The sequence below is a fragment of the Charadrius vociferus genome, unplaced genomic scaffold (assembly GCF_000708025.1).
Source record: "Charadrius vociferus isolate BGI_N301 unplaced genomic scaffold, ASM70802v2 scaffold370, whole genome shotgun sequence".
In the NCBI taxonomy this organism is placed as follows: domain Eukaryota; kingdom Metazoa; phylum Chordata; class Aves; order Charadriiformes; family Charadriidae; genus Charadrius; species Charadrius vociferus.
The window spans coordinates 4,390,819-4,409,018 of record NW_009646744.1 but is presented as its reverse complement, the minus strand read 5'-3'; the positions used below and the strand labels follow the sequence as shown (position 1 = coordinate 4,409,018).

At 46.4% G+C, this 18,200-nt stretch overlaps 1 protein-coding gene across 1 annotated transcript in view; it reads left to right on the top strand.

Moving 5' to 3' along the window:
* Positions 1 to 9,086, top strand: part of KLHL3 (kelch-like family member 3) — a 44,459-nt gene extending 35,373 nt beyond the window's left edge. Inside the window, exons 10-15 of the mRNA XM_009891104.1 lie at positions 598 to 795; positions 1,630 to 1,731; positions 4,169 to 4,297; positions 7,709 to 7,849; positions 8,062 to 8,205; positions 8,440 to 9,086. Of these exons, the coding sequence (XP_009889406.1) occupies positions 598 to 795; positions 1,630 to 1,731; positions 4,169 to 4,297; positions 7,709 to 7,849; positions 8,062 to 8,205; positions 8,440 to 8,468 (743 nt within the window). The 3' untranslated portion in view covers positions 8,469 to 9,086. The remainder of the gene's footprint in view (positions 1 to 597; positions 796 to 1,629; positions 1,732 to 4,168; positions 4,298 to 7,708; positions 7,850 to 8,061; positions 8,206 to 8,439) is intronic.
* Positions 9,087 to 18,200: the final 9,114 nt, after the last annotated feature.

Below are 18,200 nucleotides of genomic sequence, written 5' to 3'. Positions count from 1 at the left end.
TCCCTACACACATGTGTCATTCTCCTTCAGGTGGATGCCTTGCTTTCCAGGTGGATTTCTCCTGCCTGTCTGCCCTCCATAGCCACTGTCTCCCCTTCATCACCTCTCTCTCCTGGCTGCTACTCCATCAGTGTTTTCCCTCCTCCCATCCTGCTGGCCTGCCAGCCCACAGGGATCCAGTTTTCCATGCTGGTTTCCCAGTGAAAATCAAAGGAGCTGAGTCAGGCCCTCTCGGTGCTGAGGAGTGGGTGGTGGAGAACAGATCTGTAAGTTGGGAGTGTGTCTCTGAAGACGTCTGAGAGGGTTGTGAATGTGGATCACCATTTGGTGTCCTCTCTGGCTCAGAAAATTACTCATTCAGGTGTGAAACCCATCTGTGCCTTATGTTGCTGTATATTTATGTGCATTTCACTTTCCGTACGACACGTATGTTGTATTGTACTTGGCTCCAATGCTCTTAACCTGCAGAAAATGCCAAAGACGTGCCCGTGTTCTGCTCTTCCCTGCTGCCTTACGCACCCCGACAGACGTCTGATGGTACTCGCTTCCCAAACTATTTGCAAAACCTCCATAAAAATCTCTCTCTTCTTTTACCAGGTGTGGTATTTATGGCTGGCAATGTTTATGCTGTCGGGGGCTTTAACGGATCTTTAAGGGTACGGACGGTGGACGTGTATGATGGCGTAAAGGACCAGTGGACGTCCATAGCCAGCATGCAGGAAAGACGAAGCACTTTGGGGGCAGCTGTGCTCAATGATCTCCTGTATGCAGTGGGCGGCTTTGATGGCAGCACCGGTAGGTGACTGAGCAAAAACTGGGCAGTGCCTGACCCAAATTTTCAGAGACCCCTGCAAAGACTGCAGAGCTTTAGTTGAGGTTCCTGCGCCCTTCCTGTATGATTTTGTAGAGAAAGAGCCAGAGGTTGGGTGTGCTGTGTGTTGTAACTAACCACATGCACGTTCTGACCCATCAGTAATTGCAGAGTATCCCATCCTAGTTTTTTTTCTTTAGTGATACAGTTCTTTCCGTCTTGTTCTCTGCTTGAATATGCTTATTCTGGACTGAAAAGGGGCTTTTTTTTCCCTGATTTTAGTTAAATTTTGCATAGCAACACGAATAAAATGCCAGCAAGGCATCTTATGGGGTACGTGTGTCTGGGATTTATCTTGGCATAACTGCACGTTTAGATTCACACCTCTGCCTCTGCTGTAGAGCTTTGCCATTTGGTTAAACCCTAAATACACCATTTCAGCTAGTGATGAGTACAATGCAATGGGGTCTGGGGGCATTTTTAAACCTTTGCATGGATATTTTGTAATGCTTGAAAGGATGTGGGACTTCCGGGCTTGGAATCTGGACTCTGCTCCTCCTTGGTGTTCCCAGCACATCGGAGGGGCAGCAGTCCCAGGGCGGAGGCCATGGGGTAGCAATTCTTCCAGCTGCTGACGCAGTGGCGTTGACATGCTGGCCCTTGGCTGAAAGGGAAGGGACTAGAAAATGGGGTTGCAGGAGCGTGGGGGGGAATTACGGGCTTGGGAGGAGGTGGAAGGCAGATGAAAGTGCAACATCAATCTTTTTTTCTTCTCTTTTTTTTTAATTAGAAAACCTGTGTATCCCCTTTTTAACTAGGTCTGGCATCAGTTGAGGCCTATAGCTATAAAACCAATGAGTGGTTTTTTGTCGCTCCCATGAACACAAGAAGAAGCAGTGTTGGAGTTGGAGTTGTGGAGGGTAAGAAAATCAGCAGCCATTTCCATCAAGCGAATGTTACCGTGTCAAGCAGAAGTCTGAACGGTTAAGTGCAGTAGGAGGGAACTGCAGGAACTGTTCTCTAGACTATCTTTAGTTGGTAAAGATTTATTTTATGTGACGTAATTGCTGCAGCTTTTTCCATTCTCCTCTTTATCTTAGTGAATAATCATGTGTAGCTTTCCAAGAGCCTCAGACCTGTATCAGGCCAGCCCGTGCCTCCTGTGAATGCTGTTAGGTGTCTACAGGTTTCTTTGAATCCTTTTTCTTCCTGGGCTGCTTCTGGCCAGTGAAAGCAAATGGTATTGTGCAGTGTGTGCTGTTGCTATCAGCAGACGCTGTGTGGATGGAGTACCCATCGCAGAAAATCTGCTCAGCGAGAGAAACAGATGCATAGTTCGTCCCACAGCTCTAAGCTGGTGGTTTGGCAGGAACACTAAAACCGGTGTTTATTGACATCAGGCTTGCCGGCACGCACGGCACGATTTGCTCTGGTTCCTAAATGAGCAGGGACTGACGATAGCAAACGCTGACGCTGCGGCAGCTCAGGAGTGAGGTGGGTGGAGAGGATGCTTGGGGGGATCGCGGCGGTTGTTGGCACCTATGTGTCAGCACCAAACTCGAGTGAGCTGGAACTGAGCAGCTTGGTTTGGATCCAGGAGAAAGAACAGTTTAACTAGAAACCTTTTCTTCCTTTAGCAAAATCAATTCTGAAGCAAGTGAGAGGTTTTATTCGACCTTGTCTCTAGCATGGCGGAGCAGTTTCCAATTATTACAGTGTGGAGCAGCCGCTGGCACGAGCCTTCTTATAAACTGTGCGTTGAAGTGGTTCAGTTTGACCTGTGTGAATGTGAAATATGTGAAACGTTTATGTACATGAAATGTGTTTATGTAAGAAAAGGGAGGGAGATAAGGTCAGAATAAATAGCGGTGGTTGTGCTAAATTTGCATATTTTAGAAGCATCTCCTTCAAAACTGTCCTGTGCTTGTGCAGTGCTGGGCTACTGATGGTCAGTGGGATTTGCTGAAGTGGGTCAGTCATTTGAATGTGGAACAAATATCAAGTACATACCCAAGAGATGCATTCCTATGGACAGGTTTTCTACTGGAGATATATGAAATCTTTTTCCTTTGCTTTGTTGGAAAGCGCAAATAAGTGTTGCACATGTTGAAGTCCGTGAGAAAAAATGTGATGGGGAAGAAGAGCTGATCATATTGGTCTAGGAAACAAGCTGCAGCCTGCAGTTAATCCACAATGTTCATGAGAATGTGATGAAGATTGATCTGATGTCTGTGGGTACTGAAAATATCTAATAATTGATGCCAGCCAGGGAACTTTATCTTAAAGGTCTTTGCCAACCTAAATGATTCTATGACTCTCATGTGCATGTAAGGAATTGCATACCTCATTTGTGTCCAGGCTCTGCTGTTATGGATTGAAAATCGGTCTTATTCATCTGTTTTGTACAAAAATTTGGGTTAGAATTTTCCTACATATTTATTGAACTTTATTAATGGTTGGTTGTTGTAGTATCAAAGAGACCTGATCTTGAACCTTTCTGCTCAGTGCTCTAGTAAAGAAGCACAAAGAAGCCCTCTCTGCTCAGAGATTTTACTGCCTAAATGCAAAACAAGCTGCCAGATGATACAGGGAGACAAGGAGAGAATTATCTGTTAGGCGTGTGAACAGAGGACATGGTGGAGCATCAGCCTTGTCTCATGTATGGTGTGGTCCTGTGGCATCTGATTATGTTTCTCAGGTCTCACTGGGTGTGTGTTATTCAGCTTTCATTGAATCAGGGTGGGGAGGGACCGATTTACCATGCTGTGAGGGTCTCCCATGGTATCTTCTGGGTTGTGGTCACTTGGAACAAGTGAGCAGGCTGACTTCAGTTGTGCTGACAGCATTGGTTGGTTTTGATTTGACCCAGGTTCTTCTAAATCAGGTCTAGGTTTCCATGCAGGTATTATATTAACATAAGAGGCTACTGCATATTTATTGCTCATGTGATATTGTAATTAATGTACAGTATCGACCTTTGACAGCACACCTTGCCTTGTGGCATCCGAACAGGAGGAAACGCTCCATCAGCAGAACATGCTTTGATGTTACCTCTTCTCCTGGGCCAACAAGTCATTTGGAAAACCCCCTGGGCTTTCGGCTTCTAATTAAGCTGTTGTGTCGTGTTGTTTCCTTGTCTTAGTTGACAGCTTGAACAGCTTTAAAAACAGTCCCGCCTGTCTGCAAGGCCTACTTCAGATCCTTTCGCTAGGATTTTCCCCAGATGTCCCAGCAGGTTTAGGCACGTCTCCCAGGGCCTCTCTCAGCCAGGATCTGTCCTCACCTGGGGCCGTCGGGCGTGATGGTAACGTCAGTCATCATAGCCATAATGCTGATGCCAATGTGTGTCTCTTGCAGGTAAGCTCTATGCCGTGGGGGGTTACGATGGAGCGTCCCGTCAGTGCCTTAGTACCGTCGAGCAGTATAACCCAGCCACGAACGAATGGACCTACGTAGCCGACATGAGCACTCGACGCAGCGGTGCAGGTACTGGCTCTGAGATGTGTTCTTAAGAGTGGATGATCGCTGGGTTCTCCTCCGCTCATGGAAAGGAAGAAGTGTGTTTTGGCATTGCTGTGCTGGCAAGTGCAACCTGTTATTTCCCCTCCTTCCCATGAGGGGAAAAAACGTAATTGCTTGGAAGCTCTCAGCAGCTCTCCTGATTTTGTTAAAATCTGCCAAATTGAAATTAATTTCTGGATTAATGAAATAACGTTCGATGTTTCTAAGTAGCCTTGCTAACAGGTGCATCTCACTTGTAAGCAAAGAGTTATATTTCCAAATTGCCAGCTGCAGGCTCAGCTGGAGACTGGAAAGCCAAGCTGCACCTCCTTCTCTCCTATCATTTGGGGGTTGTCAGATGGATTTTCCTTTTGGATCTTCTCTGCAAGCATCCAGTGGGTGCTTTGCAGCACAAAGCACATCTGTGCTGGGTGATGTGCAGACCAAGTCAAGGTAACAAAATTCATTTGGGACTGCCCCTGCTAAGCTAGTTTTTAGTGTGCGTTTTGCTGGCAAGAGTTGGTGATCTGGAGGATTAGAGGAAAGGACATGTTAAAAAAGGGTTATATTCCAGTCTTGATGGTTTCTAACTTATTACGTGACATTAGGCCAGGTAGGCACTTGTCTTCTCTGTGGCTGTTCCTCTCTGAAAGGGATAAAAGCTCTTATCCATTGCACTTAAAATCATCTTCAGATGAAAGGGAATGTGTCAGTGTTGGTCCTGCTGCTCAGCGTGTGCACTGGGTCCTCCCTGATCACAGGTGGCACAGTTCTCTTTGTACAACAGCCAAAGGGGCAGTTGCCCACAGGTAGCCGAGCCTGAAGGCTGCCCTTTGCGTGGGGGCTGAAATGACCGTGCCGGGTAAGCTGTGGTGGGAATTTCCTTCTGAGCTGGGCAGTTGAGAGGCTGCTTTCTACACACCATCTTTCTTTCCTCGCTCTGGAGTTCCGTAACTCCAGGTGAGTTACCAACTCTGTTGGTTTGGGTTCAGCTGAAGAGTTTTTTAGTATCTGGTGCTTAATCCTAGCCCAGTGCAGCCTTATAGGAGAACAGGATGAGTGTCCTGTGTTGTTGACAGCGTGTTGAAACATAACAGGGCAGTTTGTGCCTGTAGGGAGAGGCATTTTAGTGAATGTTCTTTGAAACGCTCTGTTCTGAGCACTGCTTTGCAAGTACACGGCAAGTCCAGTATTAGGAATGCTCTCACTTGCCTGCCAAACAGCCTTGCAATTTGCTGTTCCCAACCCGAAAGCTGAGCTCCACAAGTTCTGGTTGTCACCCAGATGCCCCTCCAACAGGCACCGGGGAGGGGACTGCCCAGTGCCGCTCATGGTGCTGCAGCGCAATCTGTTGTACAGCTCCATAAATGAAACCGCACTCCGAGCTGCCGGCATTGCCGTCCCCATGCTGACATCTAGCGGAGGTGAGGATGGGTGTCCCCAAATCCCCGGGGTGACACCAGTCTTGGGCAGTGTGGATGTGCAGGTGCTGGCAGTGGTGGGTTTGCTGGGCTTTTCCCCTGCTGGCAGGGACGTCCCATCTGCGTGTGCTCCGTCTTGCCTCACAGGGAGGCAGTTTTAGGTGGAGAAGCCTTAAAGTGTTTCCTACTCTTTTACTCTCCTACTTGCTTAAATTAGTTTACTAATTAAATTATTTCTTAAAAGGATGAAGTTTTTGCTAACAGCTGAATAAAGTCAAATGCTAAGGTGCTGCAAACCCAGGCTGCAGTTGGCTTTCCTCACTGGTTGAATGAGTTCCCATTTCCCAGTCAACTGGGAGGCACCAGCTCTGGGGCCAGGACATGTACTGGGATGTGTTCTGCTCCTCTTAAATGGTGCGCGTTGGAGTACCTCAACCAGACTGAGAATTTCAGCCAGTAAGGTGGATATTTATGGCAGTTAGAGGTTAATTACCAGTGTTTTCCAGAGATGAACCATGAATCCCAATGTCACATTGGGATTTCAACACCTGGTCAAAGCCAAACGCAGCAGTTGCAAGTTAAAAACATCTGGAGAAGAGACAGGTGATGGTGGTAGACCTGCAGCAGCGTTCCTGTCCTCCAAATGGTGGTGTGCCTGCTGGAGTTTTAATTCATAGGTTGGTCTCCATTAGGTTCTGGCTGGTTTTTGGGTGAGGGAGGAGCGATAATGCTAAGATGGTTTCCCTTCCTGCCTCACGTTGCCATCCTGCAGGTGAAGCATGGCAGTGGCTCTGGTCTGTGCTCCTGCTGACCATGGCAGGATTCCAAACGATGTGAAACATCGTATATTTGGGATGTGACATACCACCAGGAGATGTTCCCATGGCACAGGAGCTCCCAAGCCCAGATGGTGCCTGCTCTCTGGCTCACCATCACAGCGCTGCTCCCGTAGTCACCTTTCCCTGTTCTGCACATGGCAAACAGGAAAGGTATTTGTACAGGCCCCGACTTGAAAACCCCTCAGTTTTATGCCGGGGGGGCCCCTCTCCTCCCTGCGCGCGCCTTTCCGTCTCTGTGCCTCTCCCCCAGTCACCAGCACCAGTCCGTCTTCAGGGCACAGGGGCCGTCCTGCTGGTTAATGCCTGTGGTTGAAATGATGCGATTCGGATCTATGTTTCTGTTTTACTAACATCCCACCTTGTTAATTTTAATAGAGGCCTTTGAACCTATTATCGAAGATATGTTGCTGGAAGTTTTAACTCTCACGGATTGGTGAACATTTTAATTAATTAATTTACTTATTATTAGGCAGAAACACCCTTCAGATCCCTGTCATTCCCAGAGATTGAGCCAGAGGCCTGCAAAAGTGGCCGGGAAGGTGGCCTTGGAAGCACCTTGTCTGTGCCAAGTGCTGCTGCCATCTTTGGGGACATGAGTGGGGGGAGAGGAACCCAGCGGCAGCCTCAAGAACTGGAGCCCCTAAGTTGTTGAGAAGCGTGTCCGAGGGGTGAAGCCGTGTGGCACAAAGGCAGCAGGAGAAGCAAAAATAAAGCTCCTGGAATTGGGCTAAAAGCAAAAGGACCCTGTGGCAGAAAAGATTGGGCAGATAGGGACGTGGTGGGGTGGATGCAGCGGTCAGGGAGGTAAAGGGAAGAGAGAACAAGTCCGTCCAAAGAGATTGAATAAAGGCATATGAGTGTCATGGGACTAGGCTGTTGATCTCAGATAGAGCAAGATCTACCTGAGAAGGGGCACGGTCCTGAAGGACAGGACATCTGCCAGGCGTTACTGTGCAGGCCTGCTCTAGTGCCACGTGGTGGCTGGGTGGAGAGTTGACCCAGGTATGATCTTGAGGCACGTGTGGCCCATGTTTTGGAAGTGCTTTGGAGAGGCCAAGACAATACCCAGTAGAAGATCCAGGGACATGCAGCCCTTTCCCCGGTATGTTTGGCTAACGCTGGGCTCTGTTCGGCAGGCGTTGGCGTTCTCAGTGGGCTGCTGTACGCTACCGGGGGGCACGACGGTCCCTTAGTAAGGAAGAGTGTGGAAGTCTACGATCCAGGAACAAACACCTGGAAGCAAGTAGCAGACATGAATATGTGTAGAAGAAATGCAGGTGAGCACAATAAGCCTTTCTGTGGTGTTTGGTTGCAGTTGTCTGTGGTTTTTAACGCAACTAATGCACTAGTGATGTCAGGGATCAGTATTGTAAGAAAGTGATAAAAATGGAAGATGAGGTGTCTGCTTGGGAATGAATCAGAACATGGCAGGCGACGTGTCATGGCGGGTGAGTTAGCCCGTGTCTCACCATCTGCCCTCTGCTTTCAGGGGTGTGTGCGGTGAATGGTCTCCTCTACGTGGTGGGAGGAGATGATGGTTCCTGCAATTTGGCCTCGGTGGAATACTACAACCCCATCACAGACAAGTGGACGTTATTACCAACCAGCATGAGCACGGGGAGAAGTTATGCAGGTAACTAGTCAGTGGGGGTCATTCATAAACTTGAGGGCTGTGCCTTCTGAAGCTTTAATATCATGTTTTTGTATGTTTTGTGTTGCTTTCGGTAGAGGAAACTTTCATAGAAATAGTAGACACCTCTCCCTCTGCTAGCCTGTTGCTGGTCGTTGGCTTTGCAGGATGATCTTAGCCACATCGCAGCCCGGGAGCTGCTCCTACGATAACTGTGTCTGTCCGTTCTTACAACAGGTGTGGCTGTGATTCACAAACCGTTGTGACACACGATCAAGCCAGTGCGAGGAGCAGAAGTGATGTGGATCCAGCTAGGTGGTGTTGGGAAGATGACTCACTTCTGACTTGACCCATCTCATTGCTGTTAACATCTTAACATGACAAGTGATACGTTACAAACATCATCTGGGCTGCGGCGGATTGCCTAGCAAAGCGAAAATCCCTCTGGGGACGTGTTCCATGCTAGACACGAGGTGTTGCTTGTTATTTGTGGTGCAATCAACTGTTCTTCTCAATGGCTAGTGTCCCGAGATAAACACTGTGCTTGGACTGCAGGCACTGAATTTCTTGTGTGAAACAGAACTGCTACGTTTGGGCACGTGAGTAAAAACGAACACTTCTGGATTTCTTCACTACTGATGCTCCGTGCACGTTATCCGTTGAACTACTTACTCGCTGTGCCTGGAGGGTGGACTTTACTACTGGCAGTGGAAACTTCTGAGTACCGACCGAGAAAAGCAGTCAGCAGAAATGGACTGGAACAGGGTGCTCTGGCTCGAGTGTGACGCTGTCTCAGTCATACGTTTGTATATGCCACTGGACTACTGTATGTATCCCTGAAATGCTTGTCGTATGGTGGAAATAAATACCATGTGATTTTTCTACTTGCCATGAATGCTCTTTGCTGTACGTGATGGGACCTGCTGGGCAGTGCCTTCCCTGGGGCTGAACTCTCAGCACCTGAACCGCGCAAAACTTTGCAACCCCACAAAACGTGTGCTGCTCCAATGGGGTTTATTGCTCCTGTGAAACAAATGTTGCTTTGGATAGAAAGTGTTCCCAACCCACGCGTTTCAGCTGTGCTGAAAGCCCCCGTTCTAGCTCTGTCCAGCGTCTCAATGCCATTTCATAATAGAGCGTTTAGATGTTAAAAGAAATACCTTATGGTGCCATTAATGCAGAGACATTACATACAGTGAGACCCTTCTGTCACCCCAGCGGTGATTAATGAGCAGGGTAAAATACCCACAGTGTTTTAATGCTTCCAGAGCATGGAGATTAACTAATCACTGTCACTGTAATTGCTATTTTAATCTTGCCCTTACTTAAGGCGTTCCTCTATTAGTATGAAGAATTCATAAGATTATTCAAAAGAGACAAATCCAGATCCAGCTGTAAGGTAGCTGTCTTGCTTACATCCCAAATTCTTACAGCTTTCCGTTTAAGATGATGTTTGACTTTAAAATACCTTTTTATGTCTCCTTGTGAGCTCTGGCATGCTTCTGCATGCAGGGGTGGACTCCCCAAAGACTCCCCAGCTAAAGGAGAACTAGCGGAGAAAAATATTTTCTATCCTCTTTTTTTTTTGTGGTTGTTGTTTGTTTTATTGTTTTTTGCCCCCTGTCGATCAGCTGAGGCTTTCTGTAGCGGGCAGCTGGCCTGCGGGACCGACTCTGCCCATGTTACTGTCGAGCTCCAGCACCGTTGTTCTGCTGGTTTCTTTCTCCATAGGTCTCCTCTCAAAAAGACTCCGTGTGACTTTCTACAGTAGAAAAGAAAAATACTTAAAAGTTTATTTCAGAGGGACCTAAAGCTACATCACCTTGTGCAGCTCTTGTAGAGGAGTGGCTTACTTCTTTAAATCAGTAGATTTTAGTGTTGGAGTTGACACGGTCCTTGTAAGATGGGTGCCTGTTCACTGTGGGGGAAACAGCAGCTACCTTTGCTGTGTCCCCTCCCACAGAGGGGGCTGACCTTCATGGGGAGTGTTAGGTACCACCCATCCCTCTTTGAATGTTCTTGTTTTTACAAACAAAAGAAACTTCCCAAAGACATGGCAGTATTATTCTTGAGGGCTGCCCCTTCCATTGTATGTCAGCTCAGAGGTCTTGAAAACAATAATAATAAAAAATTAGCCTTTTCTATAATACCCTTTAAACCTATAATACCCCTTGCTTTGGGTTCTACAATCTGCGGTGAAATGTGCCAAAATAGTAGTACGCCATGCTGCTCTTTTAGGAGGTGTTGCTTACTGTGAACGCTACTGAGGCTGGTAGGAATGTATTCACATGAGTCCTGAGATGCGTCGTGACGGTGACATAAGCAAGATGATGCTTTGGGTTGGACTGACTCAAGTTCACTGCTCCAAAAGCAGACACCAAAAGGTGTTTTTCATGCAAGCTGTGGGAATAGAGGATAAAAGGGGACAGGCAAAGCGTTTTGGTTAGAGTTACTACCTCTCGTTAGATGACTGGTCAAGGGTGGACAAGATTTTGGGCACACTTGGTCCTCCTTCGGTATAGACATATGGAATGTAAAGATAAATAGCTACTCTATCGCCCAGCTACAGCTCAATAGTTGGAACAGTTACCAGCTAACCTTCTAGCACTTGTAGCATCACTGGAGCGATGGCAAATAATACCCAGAGACTAAGAGTTGATGTGGGGTAGAGATAAAAATGAGTAGTTAGCGCTGGAGAGATGCAAGTTGGAAATTTGCCGTGTCTGTCAGATGTCGTGAGAGGTGAACGTGCCTACAAGTTGGATCATTTTTCCCCTGCTGTACGTCTCTTTATAAACCTTCCTTGTTTATAGGAAAAACAGCTTTTGGTGTTTTTTTGCTATTGTAAAATGGCATTTCTGGCCAGTGCTGCCCTGCGGCTTGCTGGACAGGGCTAGGACTCGCAGCCCTTGCCAGGGATGCGGGATGCTGTTTCTGGCTGCAGCCAGTTCTTCTTGATGGCAAATGACACGTTTCTTTCTTTCCTTCTCAAACGTTGCAGTGTTATGCAAGTCAAGTGACCTCGTTTTCCAGCTATGCAATATGAACAACCGTAACACGTGACGAACCAGCTGTATCCCCCCTCCTCCCTTGAAATGCTTTTTGAATTTGTCCGTCTTTGGTGTGTGGTTTCATGTTTGTATTGTTGATTCTGAGCACATGAGCCAGATCCTTTAAAGATTGCCTTTTTCTAGGACTGAAAACGTAGCATTAGTGCTAACAAATTTTACTGTAAATATTTTTATAAGACAATTTTAAATAATTTTTTGGATTGCTTTTTATGGTCGTCAATGACACTTCTGTTGAATTCTGGATCTAATTCTTACGCTCTAGTGCGGTTTTTGCTGGCCATGACGTAGGTGTGAATCTGTATGTTTTCTGCACAAGGAATTAAATGTTATAACTAAGATCTGGGATAGCTCTTATGTTGATTCTAACATATTAGAAGGACAGCATTGGGCTCAACATTACGAGATATATTCAAATCCATTACCTCAGTCACCAGGACGCTCTTAGATTATTAGTTATTTTGCAACAATTTCAATACTCTGATTTAATTTTCTTGTGCCACGTGTTTGCTTCCCGGGCAGCTCGGTGGACAAGCTGTCTCTCAACGATTTAGTTTGTCGGCTCCTGCTTGAAGCCGGAGGATGCCATGCCCACAGCCGCGCGCCTGCAAACCCCCCGGGCTGCCAGAACCAGCGAGGTGATTGCAGGAGGTTTTGTAAAAGCTTTACAGACCCAACTGGGGCTCCTTCCTCGCAGTGGTCCTTTGTGGACAAGAGGGCTTTCCTCAGCTCTCTTCTGCTGTCCGCTCTTTTTGGGGGTGGCCACGTGCTGACCCCCCTGCGGGATTCTGGCCGAGGGGTTTCCCAAAGGTGACGTGGCTCTCGCGGAGGAAGCGTCCCCGGGGACGTGCACCCACACGGGCAGGGGGGGCACACGCTGATGGGTTTGCGAAGCAGACGGGCACGTGGAAAGCAGGATAGATTTGCCTCAAGCGATCTGTTGTTTAAACAAGTTTGAATCAACTCCATCTTTCCCATTTGTGCCTAATAGATAAATTAGGGGTGATTAAAACCAATTTTCAGTTCATTCAGTTTATCCAAATACTTTTTTTGTACAGATGTGTACAGCACTGTAATTACCATAAATACACTTGGCAGCATTTGCATGACACCGCCATGAAAGCTTAATACTGTTCTCTCGTTTGCAGTGTTTGGAGACCAAAATCCTTAATATCCAGCGATGTGTCATGCCTGTTCATCAAGCTAACACGATGGTTCAACAGATAAATGCAGCTTGGTTTTAACCTTTGGGATTCGTTACTAATAAAATGTAGTATCGAAGCAGTTGCCCCCTTGGCTTTACATCGTGCCCATAAATCACCTTCGCATGAGCATAATTTATTGCTCAAAGTTACAGCGTTTGGGAGTGCGTTAGGCATTATAGTCTGGAAATGAGTGAATTTACTTTTTTTCCTCTGCCTTTATCTTTGTTTTTGGTTTTATATATTATTTTCCTCTGCAGTGACAATAAATAAATATTGAGAATTTTAATTTGTATATTTTATGTAAAAAAAAAAAACAAACCTTTAAGGAAAAATGGACAATTGTGAAATTATTTACCTGGGTGTGAAATTCTTTGTTTTTGTAAAGCAGACTTTGTTGGTTCAATAGCTGACAGTATAACATAATGAGTCGGTTGACCGTTTAAGCTAATTTTTTTAATTAAAGATTTTTTGCATGAGTGTGAAGGACCAAGGACTTTTCAAAGTAATTCTCTTGACAGCTGTCTTGTCCAGTGAGACGAACGACTCAAGCAACATTCTGCACTGGCATATTTATATTATAAAAGAAAATCATGTTGTAGTTCCCCACCCTTTAATTTGAATAAAAACTGGACTAATGAAAGACTTCTGGGTCTGTTTTGATTTCGTTGGCTTCTGGCAGTGAGGAACAATCTCATCGCTCCACATGGCACTTTTTTCCCCCCTCTTTAATTGCAGCAAATACAACTCTGGGTTTACTTTGTGCTGTTTGGAGTGGGGCAGCGGTACTCACGCGTGCCGATGCTGAGAGGGGCAAATGCCGGGGGGGATGCTGCCCCCGTGCCTGGCTCCGACGCTCTCTTGGGGTCTGTGCTGCTCGTTTTCCAAGGGATGTTTAAGGCCGTTTGGCTGCTGGCGTGCAGGAGAAGAGCATTTCTCTTGGGGGTAGGACAGCCCTGGGTTGGGGCCATCGGTGGCAGAAGACGGAACCTTTTAGTGACCATGATTGGGAAGTGAGAAAACATGAAAAATGAGAGTTTACCCCCATGGGCTCAATATTTCTTAATAACACCATAAAGTAGCACGTTTCCTACACCTCTGGAGAGATCGACACATTTAACAGGTAGCACAACTCATTTTGTCTTATGCTTACGATACGACTCACTGAGCTCTCTAGTTTTCCAGAAATGCTCCTTGTGCCTCATCTGTTAATAACGATATATGATGTCAAATTTACCATGTGGGATGCTGAAATTTAATTACCCGATGAACAGGTAATGACATATTGTGGGTTGCTCTGTGCAGCTGGAGGACTTTGCAACTATTCCGCATTTTATTTCAATATGACATGTCTCCTGCACAGTTGCCCCCTTCTTGTTCATGTTTAAATTGATAAATCTATAAATCTATGAAGCTGCAGCTAAAGAAAATCATTTGCAATACAGGAAGAAATCTTGCTACCTTGATTTTGCTGCCTGATTTTTTTCTATTATTACTGTTGTTTCTTTTTCCATCCTACATTTTAATCTTTCTGCACGTGTTGCACCCCAGATCTCACCCTTGGCAGGGCAAGGACCATACAGCGGTAGCTCCCACCTTGTCTCATCCACTCAAAAAGGCAAGTGCTTTTGCAGCAAGGAAAGGAATAGGAAAGAAATTTGGGGGAACGTCACCCAGCGGGGTCATATGGTGGAGCAGCTCTGGTCTGTGACCGAATTGAGCGTTTCCCCATGCTGCTGCACTGGGCAGCACGTGTGAGCCCAGCAAGTTCATGTCCCACCTCGTCTCTGCCGGTGCACCGCGCGGCGCTCGTGCTCCCGCTCTGCAGGAGGGCTGTTCCCGGAGAGCATCACTGGGGGTGTGAGACATAGTGATGTTGAGACTTCTACCTGCTGGAAGACACTTGCTATGTTTTCACCTAAATGGTCTCTCTCATACTCAGGCTGGTCCACTGAACTTCTCGGAGGCGATGCTCACTCCCGTCGTTCTCCTGCAGACTCCCTCGCCCCTGCGCGTCTCTCAGGCGGCTGCCCCAGACTGGGGTGCTGTTGCCAAGCTCAGAAAAACGGCTCCCCGTTTTGTTGCTGGGTTTTGAAATCGCCCAGGATGAGATACGCTGCTTCTGCAGAAGCGATACTGTGTAATTTGGTACGTGAGTCATCCAGAATCAGAATCAAAGGTAGGGCAGGAAACTACCTCAGCTATGGAAATTACAAACATTGATAAAAAATGTACCTATTTAATCATTGACACAAACAACTAAATATGGCCAAAGAGGGATTCCCTGCATCCCTGTGCCCTGAACTGCAGTGGGAAATCTGCGCAGGATCTCCTTTTTCCCAGCAAAGACGATGTGGCTTGGAGATGGGATATGGATGGGGTGGCTTCAGGAGGCAAAACCGCTTCTTCCCTGGCTGGCAGGGCTGTTCTTCGGCCGTGCTGCTGCTGCTGCTGTGCGATGGCAAAGAATCATTGCAATTAAAAAAAAAAAAAAGTAAAATCTGTTGGACACTTCTGCAAAGAAATAGCCTGTCGGAGGCACAGGACCACTACACAGACGTTGCCATGAACCACGCAGGGGTTCCCAGAGCATCCCGCAGTTGCTCGGTGACTAACGATATTGCTTTATATAACATTATTCTGCACTGTAAACAAGCACAGAATCACTTAACTACTTAGTGACACGAAATATTCTAAGAAATTTGCCAAAGTGATTAATGTTAATGTTCTTGTTCAGCAAATTGAGTGAGATTTAATTGGCACAGCTGCTGAAGCTCAAAGCATTTGATTTGGCCCCAATTTACAAACTGTATTATCATGAGCCTTCTCTTTCTTTCATTGTGAACCTCCACAGCCTCTGCTAAGCATCTTGCTCAGTAAATTACAGGTCTTAGAATGTTAGAGACTCTTTTTTCAATCAGTAAAACTTCTAACGGGGCCCTTTAAAGGATGTACAACGCTTGTCCAAAGGATCTGTTCTGCTCTAAAGCATAAAAGGTTTAAACATTGTTTTTTGAATGTCCTTCTCATATTCTTTACATTATCCACTTTCTACAATGTTGTCTCATTGTAGAATGACTCAAATGGCTGAGGGCTTGTACTCTAAATGAGTTTCTAAGATTTTAGGACCCATCTCTACCCCCCAACCTGATGTTAGCCCCAACCACGCACTGGCTGTGACTCCGAGTGCTTATTCCCCCACTATCCCCCAGTCTGACTACACGCTGCTGAAACACCCACCAGTGAACAGGGTCCCGTGAGAGGGGGGTGCATGACTCACTTTGCCGCCTTCTCTGTGCTTCTTAAAATCCCCCTTTAGCTCAGGCTTTGCAAAGAACAAAGACCACGTCTTAGCCTGTATCTGCTGTGGTGCACCGTGGTCCAGGCTTAACCCAAAGAGTGGAGCAAAAGTAAAAGGAGGTTTAAAAAGCCCGTGGCCTTAAAAGGCCCAGAGTCTGAGTGGGCTTATGGACTGCATGACTTAAAGAAGTGGTACACCTCAAAAATCAGTCCAGTTATGGGTTACATACGTTGTTTTTAATAGCTATAATTTGAATGTAAATCCTGCTTCTGTTTTTGAAAGCATGTGAGATATTGGGAATAGTTTGGTTTCTCTAACAAGAATTTAAACCGCTATTTTTATATTCTTAGTTAAACCCAAAGTTCATTAATTATAGATTGATACAAATTCAAAGAGCAAAAGATCACATCGTCACTGTCAAACAAGTCATTCAGCACGATGTGAAAATGGAGGCTGGGAGCTGTTAGAATGGCTACAGCTGTAATTGATCCTGGTGGTTAACGGGAACAAGCAGCGACAGCCTTTGCTTTGTTAGGGAGCCACCTTAAAAAAGTGGGAAACCAGGTGGAAGGGAATTACTTAAAATGGGAACACCTGCTTGATACCTGAACCTTAATTGTGATCAGTTGGTTCAAGTTGCAGGTGGTGACTGCTTCACTTGCACACGGCCCTCCGCTCTCTCCCTGGTCACTGTGTGGGGGAAGTTTAACCACTTCTCTGGATTTTCTTATGCTTTTTATTTGCAAGAAATGCCTTATACTCTTTATGAGACCCAAACAACTTGTCCCAGCTGCTGAAGAGAGGAAACCGGTTTCTGCCAAAGCTGCTGTGGTGGAAGCCATAGAAAGTGGTGTTGCCTGTGAAGAGGATGTACTGGAGCAGATTCCAAGGATGGCTGTACCCCCGGTGGCTGGAGGAGAGGGCGTGTAAAGTGAGGATGGAGCTGCAGGAGAAATGGTATGTACAAAGGGGGTGGAAGCTGTCAGCACTGGGGTACGCGTGGTGCACGGGTGGCTCGTTGCTTGGATAGAGGTGGAAGAGAGCCCCTCTCACTGCAAAGGGGCCCGGTGTCAGATGTTGGAGGTGGTATTTGTGCAAGGTCATAGTGAAGTCTTAGGTTTTCTCTGTTGTGCTTTCTCTCTACATCCCTAAAAACTTATGCTGTAAGAAAAAAATGTGGTGGGATCCCTCCCTTAAGTGTAGAGGATGCTTTCCTACAAGGAGAGGATGCATTGAGGATTCAGTATCACTGACTTTCTCTTGGCTTAACCTGTCCTTGGAGCTGGATGTTTTCCTGAATAGCTATGTTACATCTAACCAGTTCCAGTGTTTAACACGCTTATTTATGGCAGAATACTGCAGCTTCTGGTGCTGAATGAGGGAATGTAGGGCTCTGTGCTGTAACCTTGCTGGGGGTGGGATGCACCGAGGCACAGGCTGCAGCCAAGGTGGTGCTGGGGGGCTCCAGCTAGCTTGCAGGTGGGAGCTCTGGTCCTGGCTCCCCTCGGCTGTCCCAGCGGCGGTGATGTATCGGCGCCGTAGCAGCCTGTTTGCTGATACAGGGTTTCTGAGTAGTATGTGGTCCTGAATGATACATCAAGTGATACTGCTCTTCTGGTTCATTTCCAGGATGCTATTTATTATCACTCTTTTTTTTTTGTTCTTTCTTTTTTTTTTTTTTTTTTTTTTTTTTTTTTCCTGCTTCAAGCCCTCTCTCTAATTCCCCCTTTTCATCTCATCCGAGACTGGATCTTCAGTTTGTCACGTTAACCAGACTTGCTTTTTTTTACTTTTTTTTTTTTTCCCCTTTTTTTTTTTTGTTTTTTTTTTTTTTTTTTTTTTTTTTTTTTTTTTTTCCTGCTTCAGCACTCTCCCTTCATCCCCTGTGCGCACACACGGTGCCAATGACAACTGGCTCTGCAGCTGGGGAGCATGTTGCGGCTCCAGCCGGGTGCCCAGCGGGCTGGTGGCAGAGGGGGATTTGGGGGTGATGTCCCTGTTCATGGACCCCCTGAGCTACAGCAGCAGCTGAGGACACAAGTGTCAGTCTAAAAGGTGGTGCAGAAAAAGGTGGAGGTTGGGAAGCACAGCCAAACCCGAAGATCCTATCTTCACTAGAGGACAGATAGAGATTATAAGAGATTTATCAGGCTGCCGTTTGTGCAGGGAGGACAGGGAAGATAATTCCCATCTGGGTTGTGAAAAATGCCTCTTACCTGAAGAAAAACTTCTCTTTTTTTTTTCTAGGCTGAAGGTGGCATTGAGCTTTAAAAGTTAAAAAAGTATGTAGGTATATTAAACTTGTACAGAAAACAAGCCTTAAACCCCCATCCACAAGGAGACCTAAACTTGGGCAAGGGAAACTGTACGGTCTTCTTAGTGCTATGAGCAAGGGAATGTTATGAGAAGGCACAAGGCAAGAATCTC